At 47.4% G+C, this 23839-nt stretch overlaps 1 protein-coding gene across 1 annotated transcript in view; it reads right to left on the bottom strand.

Annotated features, from left to right (window-relative positions):
• SEZ6L (seizure related 6 homolog like) overlaps window positions 1–23839 on the bottom strand; it is a gene marked incomplete at both ends in the record, with an annotated part of 201248 nt that overhangs the window by 58100 nt on the left and 119309 nt on the right. Inside the window, 8 exons of the mRNA XM_079717992.1 lie at window positions 2216–2354; window positions 4146–4340; window positions 4740–4906; window positions 8660–8825; window positions 12415–12600; window positions 14510–14702; window positions 16701–16834; window positions 17656–18426. Coding sequence (XP_079574118.1) covers window positions 2216–2354; window positions 4146–4340; window positions 4740–4906; window positions 8660–8825; window positions 12415–12600; window positions 14510–14702; window positions 16701–16834; window positions 17656–18426 — 1951 coding nt within the window. The remainder of the gene's footprint in view (window positions 1–2215; window positions 2355–4145; window positions 4341–4739; window positions 4907–8659; window positions 8826–12414; window positions 12601–14509; window positions 14703–16700; window positions 16835–17655; window positions 18427–23839) is intronic.

The following is a 23839-nucleotide window of genomic DNA, read 5'->3' as shown; positions in this document are numbered from 1 at the left end:
GAAGCCCAGAGAGGCTGGGTGACAGGTCCAGGGTTGCTCAGGGATCACTGTCAGGGCACAGAGAAGGGAACCCAGGGGTCCTCCCTCCTAGCCAACACTCACATCTAGAGTTGCCAAGATGATCAGAAGAAAGTGCCCCCTGCAAGGGTTCCTTTTCTGATGCTAATGCTGGTGGTGGCCTGGCTTTGGGGAAGTATTTCTGCTTAAATGCTCCAGTTTCCTGGATGGGCTGCTGCATCGTGTGCTTTGTAGTGGAAGTAAAACCCCATCCCATGTTTAGATGAAGGTTAATTGAATATTTGATGCCTGGAGGGGATGAAAGCAGGGTTCCCATTTTCCTGTTTCCTCTTCCAGGCCTCTGACACCAAGGGGAGACGTGGGTCAGTCTTGGTGAAGCAAAACCACCCATAAGGGATGCATGCTGTGAGGAGAGGATGCTGAACTGGGCAGAAGGGAGGGGACCACAGACTATGTCTTGGGGCAGGGAGCTGGAGGACCTTCAGCAGAAGCCAAGATATCAGGAGTTGATTTCCTCTTCTCCTGGCTGAAGACTGAGGTGGTTTGCCCAGCAACTTCTGGTGGTGAGGTGCTCATCAACTGGGACCATAAATTTATATTTGTCATGAGGGCAGTGGGGAGCCATGGAAGGCTTCCTGGAGGAAGGAGCTTTAGAATGGGGTTTCCTACCACCAGAAAACTACTAGAGCTCATCAATGAATTCAGTAAAGTTGCAGGATATGAAATTAGTATGCAGAAATCTGTTGCATTTCTATACACTAACAACAGAATATCAGGAAGAGAAATTAAAGAAACAATCCCATTTACCATTGCATCAAAAAGAATAAAATACCTAGAAATCAACCTACCTAAGGAGGCAAAATATCTGTACTTAGAAAACTATAAGCCATTGATGAAAGAAATTGAAGATGACACAAACAGATGGAAAGATATACTGTGTTATTGGATTGGAAGAACCAATATTGTTAAAATGACTATACTACCCAAGGCAATTACATATTCAATGCAATCCCTATCAAATTACCAATGGCATTTTTCACAGAACTGGAACAAAAAATTTTTAAATTTGTGTGGAAACACAAAAGACCCCGAATAGCCAAAACAATCTTAAGAAAGAAGAATGGAGCTAGAGGGATCACAATTCCTGACTTCAGACTATACTACAAAGCTACAGTAATCAAAACAGTATGGTACTGGCACAAAATCTTGAAAATAATTTCCCTCTCGCCAGGCTCCTCTGCAAAGCCAAGCAGCACCCAAGTCATGCTTCCCAGACAAGCGGGTTTCTACTTCAGGTTTGAGGGGAGAGCTGACCCCCAGGCCGCATCCAGAGAGGCTCTTCCAAACTTGGCATCCCCCCACTGTCCTAGCCACATGTCTGGATCTGCTGGACAGCCCTTTCTTCTGCTTTTCTAGCCACCACTGTGTGTCTCTGTCCCCTTCTCCTGATTCCTGGGGAGTTAGGGAAAGTTCTGGATGGAGCATCTAATAGGTACCCCCACTGAATATTGGAAACAGCCACACAGCCAAGTAAATCCATTCATGACAGCATTTCTTCATTCAGCAATCATTTTCTGAGCATCTACTATGTGTCAGGCTCTGTGTTAGACCCTGAAACAGAGATAAATCAGACCAGGTCCTGACTGCAAGGACCTTCTGGTCTAGTTGAGAGAGACAGATAGGAAAATAAACTACTGTGGTACAGAGTGTACCTGTTATATTTCTCTCCTCCTCCTGACCATACTAGCCATTCGGTCCTCTGAAAATGCTGTGCCTGCTCTTGTCACAGGGCCTCTGCATACTCTGTTCCTTCTTGGATGAATTCACTCCAATTCATCCTTTAGTTCTGAGCTTTGTCAGATCCTCAGCAAAGGCTTTTCTGACCTTCCTCTTTATATCAAATCCCCGTTATAGAATCTTATGGCATCAGGCACCTTTCCTTACAGCACTTAACAAAGCTACATCGAAGCAATTCCTCACTTAGTGCCCGTTTCCTTGGACAACTGACTTTCCTGAGGATAGGAACTCCTTCTGGGTGTGTATGATGTTGTCACTTCCTCACCATAGGGACCCCAGTTCTTTGCACAGTCCTGACACGCAGTAGATGCTTAATTAATATTGGTTGAAACAATAAAGCAGGAGCAATTTCTTCCCCAACTGGCTGGCCTGGGGGGGTCCACCCATCATAAACACTCACAATTGGATATCTAAGAAGATCCGTTTCTCCTCCCCTACGTGGATCTTCCAGACACAATCTTCACCTTCCACGTAGGGCTCTGGCCAGTTTGGGGACAGCACCACACCGGCCACGGCAGAGAGCTCCCCACCACACATGGCTGTAAAGACACAGACACACACACACATTATTCATAAGGAAGCAGATATGGTGTAACAGTTAAGAGTGTGGTCTATGAAGTCAGACAGTCCATACATGTGTGCGGAATGATTAAATTAGGACTGGCCACCTGCCTCCTTTAGCTGAAATTTGGCAAAGGTGGGGCAAGGACATTGTACTGTGGGTTCTGCATCCATGGATTCAACTGACAGGGGATCAGAAATATTTGAAAAAAAATTCCAGGAAGTTTCAAAAAGCAAAACTTGAATTTGCCACTCACCAGCAACTATTCACATAGCGTTAACACTGCATTTCGGACATTCCCATAGCATTTACATTGTATTTACAACTATTTACATAGTATTTACACTGTATTAGGAATTATAAGTAATCTAGAGATGATTTAAAGTATATGAGAGGATGTGCCCTTTTATATAAGGGGCTTGAACATCCACGGATTTTGGTATTGGGGGCGCGGGGGGTGGGGGTGCCCTGGAACCCGTCCCCTGTGGATACTGAAGGATGACTGTAGTTCTTTCAGGACGAAGGACAGAGTTCAAAGTTTCAAGTGCATCCTTAATAGCCCTCCCCTTGAGCAGGGTGAATAGTGACTAGAGACGGTACATTCTAGTCAGAGGGACCTGGGTTCGAGTCTTGCCTCTGCCATCTGCCTCTTGCTCTGTGACAAGGCATGTAAGAAGTTCCTGGAGCCTCAGATGCCTCCCTCTGTACAGCAGGGAGAAACACCAGTTGCTGACTTCACTGGGTTATTCTGAGGCTTAAGTGAGCTCATGGATGTCAAACACAGCACAGCGCCTGGCACAAGGTAAGCATTCAGTAATTCTTAACGTTACTGTGGAATGCCCTGGCTCTGAACTGGAAGCGGAGATGTGGCCGCACCTGGCGCCTGGCCCTTTAAATTTCACTCTGTGTTTACTGCTTTGGAAAATTCTCAGTGTGGCAGAGGCCAAAGCACCAATAAATTCCGCTCTCTTAAACCAGTACATTTAATACAGGGATCAATCCCTCACCACGGCAAGGCTGTGATTTCACGCCAACCACCATCCAGGTGGCGGCTGCCAGGAGCCAGGGCTCTGTTCATTACTCCACATTCCCCACATGGGTCCAGGCTTGGGGTGGCTCAGTGGCCTTGAACATGGAGAAGTGGGGGGGGGGGGGCAGGGCACTGGGAGTCCCCGTAGATGAGGATTCCATACAGCTGACATTGTCCAAAGGGGCTCAGGGCACAGGTCTCTGAGAACAGAGAGACCTGAGTTCCATTCCCACCTCTGCCAATTACCCTCAGTGTGTTCTGAAGCATGTCACGTCACAGCTTGTTTCCTCATCTGTACACGGGATCAATAATAATATGCACCTCACAGGGTTGTAGTGAGGATTAAATCAGATAAAGCACAAAGTGCCTGCAACACAGTTTTTTGCACTCCTATTAACAACTGTTATTATCATTATCATTAATTAGACTCAGGGCTGCCATGTGCTGTTGAGCGGGTTGTGCACTGCACATGTCTGCATAGCACAGGTAGGAGCTGAAATCCATGCAGCGATCTTCTCACCAAGCTGTGAGTGATGGGGTCTTGTGCCTGGAGGAAGAGGCAACTTTTCAATTTTATCCATTTTGTGATTTTCTCAAGGACCAGCAGCAAACCTGACCCAAAGGAGGGTGAGCTCCAGAAAGGATTCTACTCCTAAAATCGGTATATAAGCTGGGCCTTTCATCTGAAGGGGTGGACGGGTCTGGGGTGCCCTGGGAGGAGGGCTGTGACCCACTCACCTCTGCACAGTGGCTCCGTGTCGTTCCAGTATGGGTCCCGCACGTTGATGCACTCAATGATGGCCGGGCCCTGCTCCAGGGAGTGGCCGGGGTCACAGGTAAACTCCACTATGGTCCCGATGTTATAGGTGGGGTCGGACGTGGTGAAGTTCCCATTCTGAATGTAGGGCTCATAGCAGTGGCCTTTCTCAAAGGCTGGGGCCAGGACACAAAAGAGGGCAGCCACTCAAGTGAGTCAGGGGTGGCTCACAGGGCTGTGTCTCAGAAGCAGGGGCCCCTCTTGCTGTCCAGGGAAGCCCCAAGGGAAACGGGTACCAGACCCCACATTCCAGTTCCCACTGACCTGCTGAGGGCCCTTAGGCCATTCACTTGGCTTCTCGGGCCTCATTATTTTCATATCTAAAATGGGAACAAGAACCTCTGCTCTCCCAACCCTGCAGAGGCGGCCTTTGGAAGTCCAAGAGTCACTCTAGCTACGGCTTCTCCCCCATCCTTTGCAGGTCAGATTTCTACCTCCCATGACCCGGCCCCGCCATGCTTCCCCTGCTCCCACGCTGCCACCCCAGGAGACGGGGCAGCCTCCGGGACCCTCACCCTCGAACCGGATGTTGAAGGCTGAGGCCATCCGCCCCTGGTCAGACATGAATTCGATGCAGATGGTGTGGCCATCACTCAGCAGGCCCTCAAAGGGGACATTCTCGGTTTGGAGGGAGTCATAGAGAAGAGTGGACTTGTTGGTCAGCCCACTGTAGACCATCATCCTGGCAGTGGGGAAGGAGACAAGAGCCAATGTGAGGTCTTCTTGGGCCGCTGATGCACAGCAGTGGGAGGTGTGTGCTGTGACCACCCCCTCCGGGGCCTCAATCCCAGACTCACATCCCGATTTCACCCCATACTCGCCCGGACACTCTGCTTCATCTATTCGAATTTGTCTCCCTTTCTGTACAATGCTTGTCCCAGACTCATGGATAGATTCTGAGCTCTTAAGGAAGGTGCTGGGTGTGATGTAATGACCAGACGAATTAATAGATACTGATTATTATTACTAATTGAGAAGCTGGGATGATTGGGCTAATATCATTCCTGAAACACTGATATATATATATATAATCAGACAGAGTTCCGACTTTAACTTCTGAGCTGAGTGACTTTGGACAAAAACACTGCACCCCACTGAGCCCCTGTTTCATCTGTAAAATGGGTACAAGCACACCTACACCAGAGTGTGGGGATTAGAGACCATGGATATAAAGTGCGCAGGGAAGAGTAGGTATGCATGTCAAATGACCAAGCATTGGATCCCTACTAGACTTTGTCACTGATTTTTATCTCCTAAGACCACTGTGCCTGGAGTCAGGAGTCCCAATTTCTAGTCCCCAGTTCCCTACCCACTGAGCTTACAGAAGTCTCAACACATCTTGTGCCTCAGAATCCACAGCCTTGAAAAGAGGGATCACAATGTCTTTCCTACCTATCTTACAGGGGGACTGTGAGAATACAACATGGTAAAGTGTCCTGAAAAATGAAAGGCATCAGACAAAATGTTGGTATTCATTTCTACTGTTATTAAAACCCTTTGGGGACTTCCCTGGTGGCACAGTGGCTAAGAATCCGCCTGCCAATGCAAAGGACACGGGTTCGAGCCCTGGTCTGGGAAGATCCCACATGCCGCAGAGCAGCTAAGCCTGTGTGCCACAACTACTGAGCCTGCGCTCTAGAGCCCGTGAGCCACAACTACTGAGCCCACGTGCCACAACTACTGAAGCCCGTGCGCCTAGAGCCCGTGCTCCACAACAAGAGAAGCCACCACAATGAGAAGCCTGTGAACCGCAAGGAAGAGTAGAGAAAGCCCATGCTCACCGCAACTAGAGAAAGCCCGCACGCAGCAATGAAGACCCAACACAGCCCCAAATAAATAAATAAATAAATAAATTAAGAAAGAAAAATACAACCTTTGGCACTTGGCTCTTTGCTAGCCTTGGTATTTTTTAAAAAGTTACGCAAAAATGGGGAAGAAACCAGTACACAAATTGGATCACTTATTTTTCTGGACTCATAAACAGGCATTTTTAATCCTTTGAGGTTTTTTTTTTTTTTTTACTGTGACCCATAAAAAGGGTTTATCATATGAATTTCTAATGTCACCAAAATGCATAAATGTTAGAGTCACAGTCTGTTCATTTTGCCATGTGTCCACTGTGGCTGGGATGAGGAGGGGGCTGAGGTAGAGGCCAAGGGCCATTCCGAGAGTGGGAAGGGGCCTCTTCACAATCTTCTGATCCCTGCTGATTTTGCTGTATCTTGGGGGCCATGCCCCAGGACTCCTCTTTCAGAAAACCAATGCCTTTTGCTCTAGAGCAAACTCTCAGGATCTCAAAATCTCTAGTCAATTAATCTTTCAAAAACAGCAATTTTCTACTTATGTTCTCTAGAATGTCTAAAATAGTAATAAAAATCTATACATAGTCTATGGTCAAATGGGTTTGGGAAATGCCAGGTTAAATAAAAATTAAACATTTTTTCCCTTGCAGGACTTGTCAGTGCCTTTGCCAGCTAATGTGCATTAGCACCTTCCAAGACAGAGACTGTGTATATATTGTCTCCCAAACATGTTTGACCAGAGAACCCACCTTCTGTGCTGCATACTATGGGACTGGAGTTTAGAAAGACTTCATTTTGGGGGGAAACCATCTTTAAAATCTTTCTTCATTTCTCTCCTCTACTCAAAATCCTTCCATGGCTATCTATAGCTTATAGAGGCAGCCTGGTACCCAAAGCCCTTCAGAAGATGATCCCCATTTACCTCTAATCTTTGCCCATCCCCCACTCCTATTCTCCCTGCTTGGGCTACTCTACCCACTCACTGTATTTTGGGTTCCCTGATCGAATCTCTTTCCAAGGATTAGATCAGGTCCCATTTCTTCTCTTTTTAAAATTAATTAATTAATTAATTTAGGGTCTTCATTGCTGCGTGCAGGCTTTCTCTAGTTGTGGTGAGCAGGGGCTACTCTTCGTTGTGGTGCGCGGGCTTCTCATTGCAGTGGCTTCTCTTGTTGTGGAGCACAGGCTCTAGGCGTGTGGGCTTCAGTAGTTGTGGCAGGCAGGCTCAGTAGTTGTGGCTCGTGGGCTCTGGAGCGCAGGCTCAGCAGTTGGGGCGCACGTGCTTAGTCGCTCCACAGCATGTGGGATCCTCCCGGACCAGGGCTCGAACCCGTGTCCCCTGCACTGGCAGGCGGATTCTTAGCCACTGTGCCACCAGGGAAGCCCCACATCTTGTACTTTAAAGCAGTGATTTATTGATATGGAGTTGTTCAGGATAAGGCTGGACGACTTGGAAGGAAGTAGACTCCAGAGTTGGGTAACTTATTTAGTTTTCTGTTATTTTCTCTCAGAATCCTTTCCTAGAGGTTAATGGTCTAGGTTTGAAGCTTCAAAGAAGCCAAGACACTATATAATTCTAAGATCAACATAGGACAGATTGCAGAATTCTAAGGTGCTGACATGCTGTCGGTGCCCTACCCACATCCCCTCAGCACCATTCCTCACCTATTTTCGGATGGTTTCCAGAGTCTCTGAGAACCAGCCAGCTCCAAGGGTGGCAGGCAGTGCTGGGGAATCAGTGTGTCCAGGAGCACACCTCCTCCAACATGGATGGTGGGGGTGGATAAATACCCAGCTCCCTCACCCTCCGATAGGAACGCTCTGAGCCCTGCTCAACACAGCTTCCTGGAGGCCCGCAGTAGATAAGAGACCCAGTTGTCTCTGCAGTCACCTGCCTACTAATACATACTGTATCTACTCCCTTTCCTTCTCTGCTTATTTTCCTGGTGCTTTCTAAGATCAGCTCCCAAACAAACCACTTTCTTTCACATCTTTGTCACTCTGTCTGTTTCCAAGGGAACTCAATCTAAGACAGCAAGTCTAAGCAGCTAAGACCCTAATTTTCTAGAACATTCCAGAATATTCTAGAATAAGTTCTCAGAGTTTTCAGGTTCTGGATTCTGTGCATATAACTTAGCATCTACAGACATACTCTTGGTTAGATGTTGTCTTGTATCTTCTCTAGTTCCTTCTGGTACATAAGTCTGGTTTTTCCATCTCAACTGCCAGGAACCAATGTTTCCTACTTGTCTCCTGTTCTCTATGGAGCCTAATACATGACTGGGCACAGAGCAGATGCTCAGTAAACACTCCCTCCTTGTTCAATTGCAAAAAGGGATGTGCAGGAGAAGGGATGAGGCAGTTCGAGGTGGGGGAACTGGATTCCCTTCTTGCGTCTCCCCCTACCCTGCTGTGTGACCAGGGTAAGCCCCTTCCCCTCTGTATGTCCTAGTTTCCTTATGTGTAAGAGGAAGAGATGGAAGATGATGGTCTCTAATATCCTTGCCACCCTCCCCAGCTCTTCCTTTCTTGACGTCCATGAGGCAGCATTTTAGTCCTTTCAAGACTCCAAATCCCAAGCCACGTTCTAACACTCTGGGAATGAGGCTGGCTGGGGACCCTCAGAGTTTTACCTGTCTTTCTCGTGCAGTGACAGCCTCTCAAAGTGCAGATGCAGCTTCTGGCCCTCTGGAGCTTCAATTGTCCACATACAGAACTGGCTCCCATTGGCATTTCCAGAGTGACTTGGGGACAGGACGCGGCCGATTGTGGCGTTGTGCACAGCCCCTCCGCAAGGGGCTGGGGTCAGAGAGTAGGGGTGGGTGGGCAGTGAGAGGATGCAGAGAGAGACAGAGAGAGAGAGGAAGTGATGGTTTCATCCTTCCCCACTCCCCACCCCTTCATGGGAGGAAATAGGCTGGGGAAGAGAGAAACCATGGGAAAAGTCCCATCCTCCTGAGAGAGGTTCATCCTGTTTGACAGGAGGTCTAATTCCATGATTAGAACCATTGCCATGTGCGTTCCATGGTGGGGAATGAATGGCTGTGATTTAAGGATTCTTCCATGCACTGGCTGTGCCCTGATTCCTAATTATAAAATGGTAATTAAGAAGGACATAAATAGGCAGTTCTCAAAAGAAGAAATATACTTATATTACTTAGTAAGCACTAAAAAAATACAGCCTCACTGGTAATAAAAGAAATGCAAATCTAAACTATATTCTATCTTTATCCACCTAATTGGTCAAGATAAAAAGCAGCAATAAACTGGGAAGCTATCTCCAGTGATGGGAAATGGTCACTCTCATTCAGGAGTGGTTAGAATGCAAGTTGCTGTGGCCTTTCAGGAGGGCGATTTGATGAAAAATCTGGAAAATATGTTCAAACACTTTGACCTAGTAATGAAGGTTCTGGGAATTTACCTTAAGAAAAGATTTAGAGAGTTTCACAAAAATGTATGAATGAGGATGTTCACTGCCAGATTGCCTCTAAGAGCAAAAAACGAGAAACGACATGAATGTCCGCGTACAGATGCTTGGTGAAATAAATGCATGTCATTCATATAGTTTTTAAGAACCATGTTCTCAAAGAACTTGAGAATATAGGAAAATATTCACTATATTGTAAGTGGGAAAAAAGAAGTTAGAAAATGGTCCACTATATCTATTTCAATGAGCTATATGCAAGGATCAATTGAGACCAGGAATATAAAAGTGATTTGCTACAGTCTTCAACACTTTCTTGGAATTTTTTTTTTTAACCAGAGCCATGTATTACTTTTATCATAAAAGTTTAATAAATATTAAAAAGTGATTTGTGAACTAGAAAGAGTCATACAAATGTGGGGAGGTAGTCTTATTTTTAGGAGATATTTGGTTCTCATTAAATATTTGCTGAATGACTGCATGACTAATGCAGTCATGCATCAGTGACGTGCACTGATGAGAAAGGCAGATAGCTCCCTTCTCTGCTCTGGACTCTGCTGTGACCTACAGCAAAGGCACTACCAAGAAGTCTTGTACAGTAGTTCTTTCAGGACCACGGACAGAGCACTGGGACACAGGTTCTCCAGCTACCTCTCCTGAATCCCCATCCAAAAGTGAAGGTTCAAATCTGGCCAGCGCCACTTATCTGCTGTGGATCTAGGATGAGCCATTGAAGCTCTCTGAACCTCTAGGTCACTGTAAAATGTTAATAATAATTCCACCCTCTTCATGGGACTGTGGTGGTTAAGTCAATGAAACACTGCATGTAGAGGGCTTGGCGTTGTCCCTGGCACAGAGTAGGTGCTCAAAATGTAGCCAGCATTACTGCCCCATAGCTCAGGAGCCGAGGAGATGGAGGACACTGTCCCTGGTGGGGGGCGCCGGCCACCTGTCCCCCCCGAGCTGCCGCTCATTTGCGGCCTCTCTGCTCCCATTCCTTGCCTTATTAAGCCGACTGATGGCTGGTATCAATTTGCCAGCCGCGGCTCCCCATCCGTCTTTCTTAGCACAAATTGAGGCTTAATTCCTCTCTGATTTCATACATAGATAAAAATTAACGTGAGGGAGGCCTGGAGACCAACTGCCCTATGGTTTGAATTTTTCTTCTTTGTTAAAAAAAAAAAATTCTGAAGGGCCTTGGGGGAATGATACTGCAACAATTAAATCTGAGAATTTATCATCAGCTCTCATTTGCATTTTGAATTCTACTGACTATATGAATGCCTGGAGGGCAGGAGTGATATTTTCTTATTCCCAGTAGTCTCCTTGTACATGACTCATGGCCTGGCACAGAGTAGGTGCTCAGTTAATGTGGGCAGCCTACACTTTCCTGGCCATGATCAGGACTTTTGAGAATCTAATAGAGATTTGCTCTCTTGATAACTGAGGATGGTCAAGGTTATGGCCACTGGGGCAGACAGAGTGTGGTACAGAGTGCTTCTCAATCTATAATGCGCACATGAACCACAAAAGGAGCGTTTTAAATGTAGATTTTGATTCGCTTGGTTTTGTATGGGGCTTGGGATTGTGTATTTCTAATAAACTCACTGGTCTGCAGATTGCACTTTGAACAGTGAAGGTGTAAGGAAAAGAGCTCGGGAGAGAAGGGTTCTGGACTCAGTTCAATTTCTATCTGGTGACTTTGAGGGAGAAACTTCACCTCCATGGGCCTCAGTTTCCTCATCTGTAAAATGGGGATAATTGTTCCCACCATGTAGGATTGCTGTGAGGATTTATCAGAGCCCTGGCATATGGACTGGGCTCAAAATATGGCAGCTGTCATATCCAAAGCACAAGCAACAAACAAAAATTACACAAATTAGACTTTGTCAAAATTAAGGACACTATCAAGAAGTGAAAAGACAACCCACAGAGTGGGAGAAAATATTTTCAAATCATGTATCTGGTAAGGGTCTAGTATCCAGAATATATAAAGAACTCCTACAACTCAAGAAAAAGACAAACAACCAAATTTTAAAAATGGGCAAAGGAGTTGAATAGACATTTCTCCTAGAAGATATACAAATGGTCAACAAGCATATGAAAAGATACTAATGTCACTAGCCATTAGGAAAATGCAAATCAAAATCACAGTAAGATACCTTCATACCCACATTATTATATGGCTATAATAATAAAAAGAAGACATGGAAAATAAGTGCTGGTGAGGATGTGGAGAAACTGGTACTTTCATACACGGCTGGTGGGAAAGTAAAATGGTGCAGCCATTGTGGAAAACAGTTTGACGGTTCCTTCAAAAGTTAAACGTGGTATTACCATATAACCCAGCAATTCCACTTTGGGGTATATACCCCAGAGAAATGAAAACATAAAAACTTGCATACAGACATTTATAGCAGCATTATTCCTAATACCCCCAAAGTGGAAACAATTCAAATGTCCACCAACGAATGAACAGATGAATTGTGGCCTATCCATATCATGGAATATTATTCAGTCATAAAAAGGAATGAAGTTCTGACAGACGTTACAACGTGGATGAACCCTGAAAACACTATGCTAAGTGAAAGAAGCCAGATACAAAAGATTACATATTGTACGATCCCATGTATATGAAATGTCCAGAATAGGCAAATCTATAGAGACAGAGAGCATATTGGTGGTTTCCAGGGGCTGGGGACAGGGAAGAATGGGGAGTGACTGCTACTGGGTCCAGGGTGTCCTTTTGGGGGTGATAAAGATAGTGGTGATGGTTGCACAATATTGTGAATGTACTAAGTATCACTAAAGGTCAATTTTATCATATAACAAAACTTTAAATGGCAGTAGCCATCTGTATTTGGAGGAATCTCTTCCCTAAGGTCAATCTTAATACCCTGGGGGCTGGTCTCTCCCCTCTTAAGTGGACCATCCATGTTTGGTCTGGCTGAGGCTGGCATGTACCTGAGCAGATGGGTTCCTGGCTGCTCCAGTGGGGCTTGGAGGCATTGATGCACGTCAGCGTCTTGGCACCCTGGAGCTCGTAACCCAGGTGGCAGTGGAAGTGGGCCACCCCACCTGAGTGCAGGTCCATCACCATGACATCCCCGTAGTCGGGCCGGCGGGGAAAATTGCAGCTCAGCATGAAGGCTGGGAAGAAATGCAGGGGCAGACAGTCATCTCTCAGAGGGGGAGACAAAGAACATGACCCACATCCTGGGAGTCAATTTTTGCTGAGGAGAAAAGATGAGGCCCCTGAGGACCCTGGAGTGCTGGAGGAGGGTATTTTTGTGACTCGAGTTGATCACGTGGTGCTGAGACTGCCAGATGAGCACTTTTTTCTAGGCTCAAAGCTCCCCACCCTGTCTAACCAGAGACGGCAGGTTTGGGGTGACAAATGTGTTCCCATCTCTCCCTGGAGACAGAATGGCCTTCTCCTTGAGCACAGGAGGGACAGGATCACCCAGGTAGGTTAGGCTCACCTGCACGAACAGCTTAGGTGTCTGATGAAAATGCAGGCTCTTGGACCAGAGTTAGAATAACCAGTTCTTCAGGAAATGCCCAAGATATGAAAGCTTGGAAACAACTGTCCTGGGAGGTAAGGGCTTGGGCTCTGAGGGAGATGGATGTGAGTTTACATTCTCTTACTCCATCGCTCAGAAACTGTGTGACCTTGAGAAAGTGACACAGTGCCCTGAGCTTCACTCTCCTCTCTGTGATCGTCCCTGTTTCACAGGTGGCGGTAAGGATTACAGGTGAAATGCCAAAGAAGGGCCTCCTTAGCCCAATATCTGGTGCACAGAGCTCACTGGATGGGGTGGTAGAAGGGTGTACGTGACCACGCTGAGCTCCTTGAGTTTCATTTTCCTAAGAGGGTGCTGAATCCATCCTAGCTCCACCACTAGACTACGGTCTGACCTCTCCTGCAGCCTAGGATATCTGCATTCCCAGTTCCCATGAGGAGGACTAAATTCAAGTTCATGGCTCAATGAGCTATTTTTTCCATTTTTTAATTAACAAAGATAACAGACGGTAGTCTGCATATTGAGAAGGTGTGAGGAAACGGACACTCCTGTATACAGTCGCCCATCTGTTTCAGAAACATCCAAGGGGAAATTTTTTAATGAATTGTTTTTCCAGACATTCAGTCAATGTGACGTAAATGTGGATGGCTTTCCATCTCCCAAGGTGTGGCTAAGGGCTCCCCTTCCCCGTCATATACTTGGCAAGGATCCAGGGGGAGCTCCTGGTAAGGGAAGTAACCGGAGGTCTTGGGAACCGCCCAGGAGGTGGGGAAAATGGGATGACATTGAAATGAGAGAGAGAAGGAAGAGAGAATGGGGGTGGGAATGAACAGAGGGAGGGGAGGAAAGAAAGATATGGAGGAAGCAAGAAAAGAGGGAGGAGAAGAGAGGAGAAAGGTGAACAGAAAACAAAAGAGAGGAGACTAGAAACAGACAAAAAGGAAAGAAAGAAACAGTGGAGAAGAAGAAAAAAGAGAGAAGGACTCCAGTAGCAGAGGCTCTTTCCCAGAAACCCACGGACTCTCATGGGATTTGTGTGTCAGATTCAGGAGACATGAACTTGAATGGGAAAAAGGGGCTTGCTCATTCTTCATTAACCTTTTACTTAACAATGATACTTCCTTCAATCACAGATGTAGGCAACAATCTGTAACATAGTCACAGAACATGTGACTTTGTCACCAAGAGAAATCATAGATATTTTCATATCAAAATGAATATCTTGACATATTTCTTATGCTCCTTTGGAAGTACAGTAATTATCAGAGCCAATGGGAAATATTTAATGTGTTAATAAAGAAGCACATAGATGATATCACAGATGAAAACAATATTTTGACAACTGCTATTAAATATGAATGGCTTCCTTTTGAATTGTATATATTTTATGCTCTTAAAAACACAAATCTAAGAAGGGGTTCACAGTGTTACCAAACTGCCAGAGAGGGTCCCTGGCACAAAAAGGGTGAGAATCCTTGGCTCCAGAGAGAAAGGGAGACAAAAGCTACATCTCAACAGCCTCAGCCTGATCTTACCCTGGTAGTGCAGCTGGAAGGTCCCAAGGCCATCGTCCTGGAAGGTCCGGAAGTAGACGGAGATGGTGTTGGTGGGGCTTCGGATCACCTGCCCCTCTACCAGGAGGGTGTGGTTCGCCAGAATGGTCAGGGAGGGGCCGTCCACCCCACGGATGGAAAGCAGCTCCCCCTCGGACAGGTTCACACTCTTCACCTGGAGACAGGTAGGGGTAGACAGAATCTGAGTCGTGTTTGAGACAGGGCATCTGTTAGCCCCCTTATCTGAGTCCCATGAAAGAGGCTTCTGGATGCTGGCAGCCGAGACAGAGTCTTCTGGAGCTGGCAGGTGGGGGCAGGGGTTTGATCAGCTTGTGCCTGAGGTCCCATCTCCAGGGAGACAGAAGGCATTTCACCAGAAGGTAAGCTCCAGGGAGGCAGGAAACTTTCCATGCTGCTCAGGGTCCCCAGGGCCTAAAATCGTGCCTGGCACATAGTACGTGCTCAATAATCTTTATAGACTGACTGAATACACTCTTGCCCTTCTGCATAAACTGGTGAGGGCGTGGGGGGCCTCATCTCTAGGGCTTTCTCAGGCCCACTTTCTTTTCCTCCTCAATGGTGGCTTCAATGGCAGAGGCTCCTCAAAGCCCCATGTACTTGGTTTGCCAAGTCCACTTTCCAGGCTTGGGAGAAAAAGAAGGGAGATACTTTACTCGCAGACAAGGATGCTGAACAAATGGAGCGGGGCTGGGGTGGGGACCTTAGTCAGTCCCCAGTTCCCAATATGAATATTTCTGCTTCTCTTAGTGGGGCCTGGGGCCCCAGACCCTTGCCTCTTGTGTAAGCAAGGCAGGCATTACTGACAAGCCTTTCCTCTTTCAGGCCATACACGTTACTCTCTTTTCTCTTTGATGAATGCCTACTCATTCGTCAAAGCCCCACTAAAATTACCCTTCTCCGTGAAACCTTCCCTAACTGCCAAGGAGCCTGCCTGTCTCTCCACTGTGATTCCACAACATCCACTATGAACATCTACTACAGACCATTGGGAGAAGCATCCCAATGTCTTCCATGTGTGTCTATCTCAATCACAAAACGGCAGACTCCTTTAGGGCAGGCACTGCATCAGTTTTACACACCATCCTGTCCCCCACTGCTGTGACTGGTACAGAGTAGGTGCTAACGAAGGAATTCTACTGTGCCTGATGAAAAGCTCCACACAGTATTAGACAGAGTGGGTCTATTCAAGTGGAGGAAAGTGTTCATCAAGTGCCAGAATCAGCTGGACGGCAACTTTTCTCCAGGTTAATTCTATGAACATTTACGAAGTACCTACCATGTGCCACATGCTGTGCTAAGCTCTGGACACAAGTTCTGCCGAGAGGCTTACCTGTCATCCTTCCTATACAATCAGAAAACCTTCCTAAAGTAAAGTTCTGCTTATGTCATACAACTGACTCTGCTTAAAATCTTCTGGTGGCTTTCTGGCTTCACTTCCACCCTTTCTTCTGTGGGACAGTGAACTGGACAGTTCACCACTTCCTGGCATGTCATCTTACTTCATATCAAAAAGTGCTTCTAAAGATGGGGAGGTCAGTTGGGGATGGCCTGGAACTAGGGTGGGGATAATTGGTAACATGCATTGAGTGCCCGCTCTCTCTCCCTTAGGCTCTGGATGAATGCTCTCTGTGCACTGTCATATTTATTCCTCCCTGAAACTCTGTAAAGTAGCAACATTTTCATCTGTTTTACTGATGGGGAAACTGAGGCTCAGAGAGCTGGAGCCCCTTACCCAAAGTCATATAGCATTAACTGGTAGAGCTGCGACTTAAAACCCAGATGTTTGAGCACTATGCCACCCTGCTTTTCCATTCTTAGTTTGCAGCCAAAAGTTTATGAATCAAATGAGCCACATGGGGCTTCCATGACTATGTGTGTGTTTAATAAGCAGGATATCAGAGGACTTTCCTTCTGGGTGTAATGATTCACAATTTATCAACACATCCCCTTCCCTCCATGTGTGTCAAGCTATTTCAGCTGTGCCCTGAGTTGGGAACTCCTATTCGTCCACCAAAGCCCAGCTTAAATTGCCCCATAGGGCAAAGCCAGAACCATACTGGTTAGGATGATAAAAACAAGCCTGACTCAGACAATCCTTCAGAGACTTCCTGCTGGAAGAGGCAGCCACTGCAGGGCACCTTTCGGGGGTTACCTGGAGCTCCACCCCATAGCCAGTGTACACTGTCACGTTGTACGTGCACTCCAGGAAGTTGTTGAGGGGCAGCGGTGGGTAATCACTGGAGTCGATGTACCCTTCAGGATCGGAGAAACTCACACTGCAGAGAGCTGGAGGAAAGCACTGTCATTAGGACACGGAGAACAGCTCAGATGTCATCTCTCAGATGGGCTGCGGGCTGGATCTGGGCCTCCGAGGACACCTGTGTTCTCCTGTCCCCACTCCTCCCACTGCTGTTCATTCTCCTTCAGCTCCAGAATCAACATGATAATCAAATAACAGCATCTGACACAGAATGATAACTTACTACATGCTGCTAGGCACCTCATTGGTCTACAGGGGTGACCCCATTCATCCTTGAAGGGACTGATATTTCATTCTCATCTCAGAGATAAGTAAAGCAGAGCTCAGAGAGGGTGCGCATCTGGGCCAAGCTCACACAGCGAGCAGGAGTCAAACCTAGAGCTCATACTCTTTCCTGAGCGGTCACATTGCATTTGTCCAAAATCAATGTATGATTGACAGCTGATGTCTCTCCTCTGTGTTTGAAGATAGAAAAAAAGACAGAAGAAAGACTGGAACACAGACGTGCATTTTATCAAGTTCACGTAACAGGAAAAGCAAAAGCACCTTGAAAGGCTAGGGCCTTCTAGGCAGACAAAAGGATTCTGTTCCAGGATGAAAGGTTTTGAATCCTGCTGTTTAGCTGTGTGGCACTGGGCAGGGTACTCGATGTCTTATGGTCTCAGGGGTCTCATCTCTAAAACAGGGATTTTAATTCTGGGCCACAGGGTCAAGCTCACAGCTGGGGCCCCACAGATGGAAACCAAAGGTGGGACATGGACCTCCCCGGACCCCTCTCCCATGCCCTGCACACAGCAGGTGCCTCATCGCGGTTCTGGGAGGGCTGGAGGGGTTGGGGGCTGCACACCTGGGGCCTGCTCAGTGGTGATGACCGTGGTGGTAATGATGGTGGACGTCGTGGTCTCCTGGCTTTCCTCCGAGGCCGACCCCGTCAGCTCGTTCTCACATTTGTCCATCAGGGTCATAGGGCTGGCATCCCCTGGGGGAGCCTCGTGGGCCTCCTCAGGCATGGCGGGGGCCCCGGGGTCAGGGCTCTGGGGGAGCGTGTGGGCCACCAGAGGCTGCGAGGTGAAGGGGGCGATCTGTAGGGGCGCGGGCGTCGTGGGGACTGCACCTTCCTTCCGCTCCAGCCAGAGGGGATCCTCCGATGACAGCGACAGTGGGTGGGTGTCCTCCCCTGCGGAGGCCACGGGGTCCTGGTCCCCAGGTGGGCGGGGCTTCTCTGTGGCAGAGGAGAGGAGACCCAGGCCCAAGGATGCTGGCGGGGACGCCGTCCTCTGCACGGCTGCTGCGGTGGTGGCCTTCGGCCTCAGCTGCTTCCTGGTCAAGTTCACCTGCTTGAGCGAAGGCGGCTTCTTCGTCGGGGGGAAGGCATGCCTGGTGCCGGGTTCCTCTGGAAGCGGAAGCAGCATGGACGTGGCTGCGGAGTCTTGAGGTGCGGAAGAGACCATTCCTTCCAACTCTGGCTTGCGAAGCTCGTCCCCTGACTGCGCTGGATTCAGAGGGGCCGTGGTCACTCTCTCTTTGGGGGTCTCTTGGCTCAGACTGCTGCTCCCCAGGGCTTCCGAGGGCAGAAAGTAAGTACCTGAAGGGCCAGCATCTCCCTCCAGTGGCGCATCTTGGAAAGAGAACGGACACCAGTTAGCTTGGGGCCAAGGGCTTTAGGTCCTCACCTGGCAGACGCTGAGGGTGGCCCCCCTGAGGTGGTACCCAAGGCTTGCTAGGTTGCTGGTACAGCCCAGTCAACCAATGTGGGGCTGCCTCCTTTCCTTCCTTCCTTCTTCCCTTCCTTTCTTACTTCCTTTTCCCAACCAGGGAGACTGGGGTTGATCATGGCCAGCCTGAGCTAAGCATTAGAGATACAGAAACCAAGGGCACAAGAATTTCACAGTCCAGTTACATATGCCCTGGGAGGGGGAATAAGAAAGTAGAAATAATCATATTTGATGTGATAAACGCTTAGAAAGAGAAAAGCTTTGTGTGCTAAGAGGACAGGCCCCTAACCCAGTCTGTGGGGCAGGACCACCATGTACAGCTGGGCAGGTTGCTCACTGCACAAGGCTATCCCACTAAGAGGATGAGTGGGGCTGTAACCAACCCAGTCTCTTCTCTAAGCTGTGTGCCCTGACTCAGGGCTATATTATCCTGGGATTGGGGGAGTTTGATTTTTTTTTGTTTTCACTAAATAATGTACAAGTGACCTTGTGGGAAACACACGAAGATTTGAGGATCCAGAATCATGAGGCAGGTTTAGAACAGAGGGGTGTGGGAAGACCCGAGGCTTGGCTGAGGTGAGCGCAAAAGAGGAATGAAAGAGAACAGGGGACAGAGGTGGAGGGTGATTAGAGAGAGAGCTGGTGAGGTAGGGAGGTCGGGGCCAGTCTCTGGTGGGCCTTGTATGTCCTGTTGACTCCTTGTGATTTATTTTTGTCTTGAAAGGAAAACCACCTAATAATTTTAAGTAAGGGCTGGCCCAGGCTACTGTTTAGCAGAATCATGCCTGAAAACAGCTGCATCTACTTATCTGAGACCCAGTTCTGCCAACTGCAAGCTGGCAAATGGCTCTACCTCTCTGAGCCTCAGTTTCCTCAGCTGTAAAATGGGGCTATTGTTCCCTATTTCATACGGTTTTCATCATTCAAGAGGTTGATTATGGAAAGCATGTGTACATGTACGTACATGTGGGTCCCTCACCCACAGAGTGCCTGCTATGTATCCACTGCTGTATCCGTCATCGTTTTTTATACTCTTGTCATTATAATCGTGCCCTCAGCAGGGGGCTGGAGCAGTCAGAATGTTCCCGATGAAGATCTTGAGATAGAGAGGAATTACGTCCTGGGGACAAAGGACTGATAGCTGTCCTTGTCAATTTTCCGCAGAAAGACAACTCACTCAGCCACAGTCTCAGGTCCCTTCAGCACTGTCATTTAAATTTATTTCCGTAGCCGTTGGAAAGGCTCTTTTACTTTCATGGAGTCGGCAGTGGCAGTGGCTTAATCTATCTAGACTGCAACAGTGTGCAACTGGCATCAACAAATATTCCTGTTGTGTAACATTGATTACCAAGCCAGTGTACATTCCAGGCCGACGATGGCACTGGGGCCAGATCTGACCTGAGGACAGATCCAGGTCATTCAGGCGCCAGGCAGGTTTCCTGGTCCAAGGTGGGAAGCATTGAGGCTTTGGGGTTAGACCTGGGTTCAAATCCTGCCTTTGACAGTTACTAGCTGCGTGAACCTGGGCAAGTCCATTAAGCCTCTTTTGTGTAGTAGAGACACTCCATCTACCTCATAGGATCAGATCAGTTGTGGGCTGCTTGAAAGCGGTGACTCTTATGCTCACGGTCACTTTTATCAAATGATTGGTATTGACCATCTTTGTAGACTGTCAAGTGAGAAGGTGATAAGACAAAAACAATCGAGGATGAGGGTTCAGGACACCTGGCTCCCAAGACCCAGCTGTGGTTTGATGCACAGAGCTTGGATGCAACCAGGGGTTGGGGGACCCGGATAGTGGTCCTGTCTTGGCCACTACTCCCCATCATTACTGGGTGGATTTCCTCTTCTCCCTGTGTGTCAAATGGGCAGCCAGACTAGATAAAATCTAAGGGTCCTTCCAGCTCTGACTGCTGATTTTTGAAACAATCAGGTAACTGGCAATTATTCTTAGAGCTTGTTGTTAATCTTGCTAAAAAGGGCCAAGTGACAACCTCAGTCCTGACACTAGCTTGTGAGTTTTGTTGGGTCCTGTGGCTACATTAGTTTCAGCCAGTCTTTTCACAAAAATGCCCCCTTGATCACAAGGGGCTGGAGGAGAGAGAGGAAGTGGAAGAGGGAGTGAGAGATAGAAATACTTGGAAAACAAGTTGTGTCAAAGGTGATAAAAGATTACAAATGACATAAAGCACATCAACGTGCCTTGGCTATAATAAGAGTGATATTTATAATATTTTATTTCTGATCACTTTATTGAGTGCTGAATATGTGCAAAGGCATGTGCTACATGCTTTGTAGCACAAAGGCATGTGCTACATGCTTTCTCACCCTTATTAATTAGAAATTATTATTCCTATTTTACGGATGGGCAAATGGAGGCTTTGGGATATTAAATAACTTTCCAAGGTCATACAACAAAGCTGGGTTTCAAACCTTGGTTTTCCTGATGGCAAAGACCACGCAGCTAGCCTTCAAGAAATACGGAGTATTATCACCTGCAGCCTCTCCTCAGCTTGAATTGGCCTCTCCCCACAAAACCCCTCTCTCTAAACCCTTGGTCTGTTTGCGTTTCTGCTGGGTGGGCTACAGCGTTTTTCAACCCCCTAGATGGCACCCCCCAACACCAACATGTTCCTGGTTAAAATAAGAATTTTAACAGATCGGATGGGTCTGGTCCCCTCTGCCAGACCCATCACATCTGGATCTCCTCCGAGCCCACTGAGATCCAGCACAGCCAAGAAAATCAGAAGGAAATACAAGAAAGAGGACCCTGTAGTCAACTTCCTCCCCCACCCCCAATCACTGCTGCCACCTCCGGGGTCCCCAGGGAAAAACTGGTGCCAAGCTCAGCAGCTAGAAAGCATTTTAGGAAGCGGATCCACTGGACTGCGTCAGCCCTTTCTCACTGAACACCTGACTCCCAAGAAGAGTCTCAATATGCACCATGTAAATTCATCTCCCTGTCCCTGATGCCTCTTCTTACTCTTCAGAGCTCACACACGCTGGGGTCTTGCTGGCTGGCTCCAAACTGAAGGCCATGTTCAAGACAGATGAGTATATTCTGTGATCTGCAAGGCATGCAGGCCGTGAGACCCGGCCTTTGTTCTCAGCTGGGACGCTGGCCAAATGAGTGCCATGTGTAACCACATCCCAGTGGGACTTAGCCAAAATTGGATTCCATGGCCTCAGAGGTCCAGAGACTTCACTTGCTCAAACAGGCCAGCTTTTCCTGGGGCCCCAGTGACCAAGAGGAGTTAAATTAACTCCTCTTTCCCATAGCACTTAACTTTTTCAATCATCGTAGTCACGTCTGGCTGGTTCTCCCTTTATCGTGGGTGCTCAGTGCCCCACTGGAATGCTGTCAATCAACTGATGAGTGAAAGCACTGGGTGCTGACTCTCTTGGCTGGTTGACCCTCAGCATGAGAGAGTCAACACTCTAGGACATGGTCCCTGCATTCAAGAAGTCAGGAAGGCATAACAACAAGGTCCTACTGTATAGCACAGTGAACTATATTCAATATCCTGTGATAAACCGTAATGGAAAAGAATATGAAAAAGAATATACATAACTGAATCGCTTTGCTGTACAGCAGAAATTACCACAACATTGTAAATCAGCTATACTTCGATTAAGAAAAAAACGAAGTTAGGAAGGCAGACGCACAGCGATAACCCAATACAGGTACCAAACCGAAGAGACAGAGCTTTAGTTACATCCTTATGCTGCTTTCTCTCTCAAGACAGAATGGAGCAACGTTGAAGGCAACTGAGCATTTGTTCTGCTACCCAAGTTGTGGGGGAAACACATCTCCCTCTCTCTTTTTTCTAACGTTGATGGGGAGATGGGAGGTTAGACTGGGAAGCATCCCACTGAAGTCGAAAAAGCACAAGTTCTGAAGCTCTGAAGCTGAAGGTCTGTATCTTAAATGCCCACAGAATGGCCAGGAACAGGCTGGATTCTAAGCAATAGCACATCACACAGGCACGAAGGGATAGAAGAAGTGGAGCAAACAGAAGCTGGACGATGCTTCTGCTATAATGTTCTGTGAAAACAGCAAGACCTAAAGTTCTATGGTGTGGATGCAAACGACTGGACACAACCAACTCAAACAAATCACAATCAGAGAGTCATTTTTTGACTTGGAGGAGAGGCCCCCAAGTGTGATCCTGGTTGCCTCTGGGTGGTGGGCCTTTCAGTGATGTGTTTTCTTCCTTCTACTTTTTGACATTTTCTAAAATGTGCATAAGAAGTATTCAAAACTTTCTTAAGTGAAAAAAATTTTATGAGAAGAGCAGGGTTTAAATGCTGCCTTGTGATGGAGAGGAGGAGGGAAAGCAGACAAACATTTGTCATCACAGAATTGCTTCATTCACTAGTCATTGAACCCCTTTGGGATGCAGTCTCCCGGTGGGGATGATGATAACTCTTCTCTCATTGGACTCGTGATTAGTAGTCAAAGTGACTACTTTTAGGAAGTAGGAATGGCAGGTGGATCAATGGATATCTTTTTGATAAATGGCAGCACAAAAATGTTAGTCACTGTTCTCTTCAACAATATTCATATCTAATTCAGTGGTGCTTTCTTGTACCTTCACCTTCCGCAATAAGGACCTGCTCAGCCCACGCTGGTGGGTTTGCTTGGCCCCCACAGGGACAAAACCAAAAACAAACTGTCACCTCTTATAGATGGAAAGTGCCCAGAGGAAGGACTTGAGGTCCAGAGAGGGAAAATGGGCTGCCCAGGGTCACACAGCATGTTAGCAGCCATAACAACACAAGGCTATTTGAGGCTTGAAAAACCACATCAAAGCACATCAGACAAAACCAGAAACAAAGAATGTCAGTTCATCCCGCGCCTTCTACATCTGGGCTGGATGATTCTTTGCTGTGGGGTGAGGGGCTGTCCTGTGCATTGCAGGATGTTGGGCAGCATCCCTGGTCTCCACTGGCTAGAGGCCAGCAGCAACCTCCCCCCACCCCTGTGTGACAATCAGAAATGACTCCAGACATGGCCAAATGTCCCTTGGGCGGGGGCGGGGGGAGCAAAAGACCCTCTGATTGATGACCATTGGTACTGCCCACAGAACTGAATAGACTTTCCCTCCCATTCCTGGGGTTGATCTGCTTTGTTTTGCTTAAATCATTGAATTTTAGGGCGGAGAAGGTCTTAGGCTAATCCCCATTTTACAGATAAGGACACTGACATAAGTGAGGGCTGTATTTCTTTCTCGCACTCACATTTGATCATTCCTTCATTCAGCGAGCACCTACTATGTGCCAGACACAGGCAACAGGTGCTAGCATCCAGAGGTC

Source organism: Hyperoodon ampullatus (assembly GCF_949752795.1).
Source record: "Hyperoodon ampullatus genome assembly, chromosome: 13".
Lineage (NCBI taxonomy): Eukaryota > Metazoa > Chordata > Mammalia > Artiodactyla > Ziphiidae > Hyperoodon > Hyperoodon ampullatus.
This window is presented reverse-complemented; position numbering and strand designations above follow the sequence as displayed.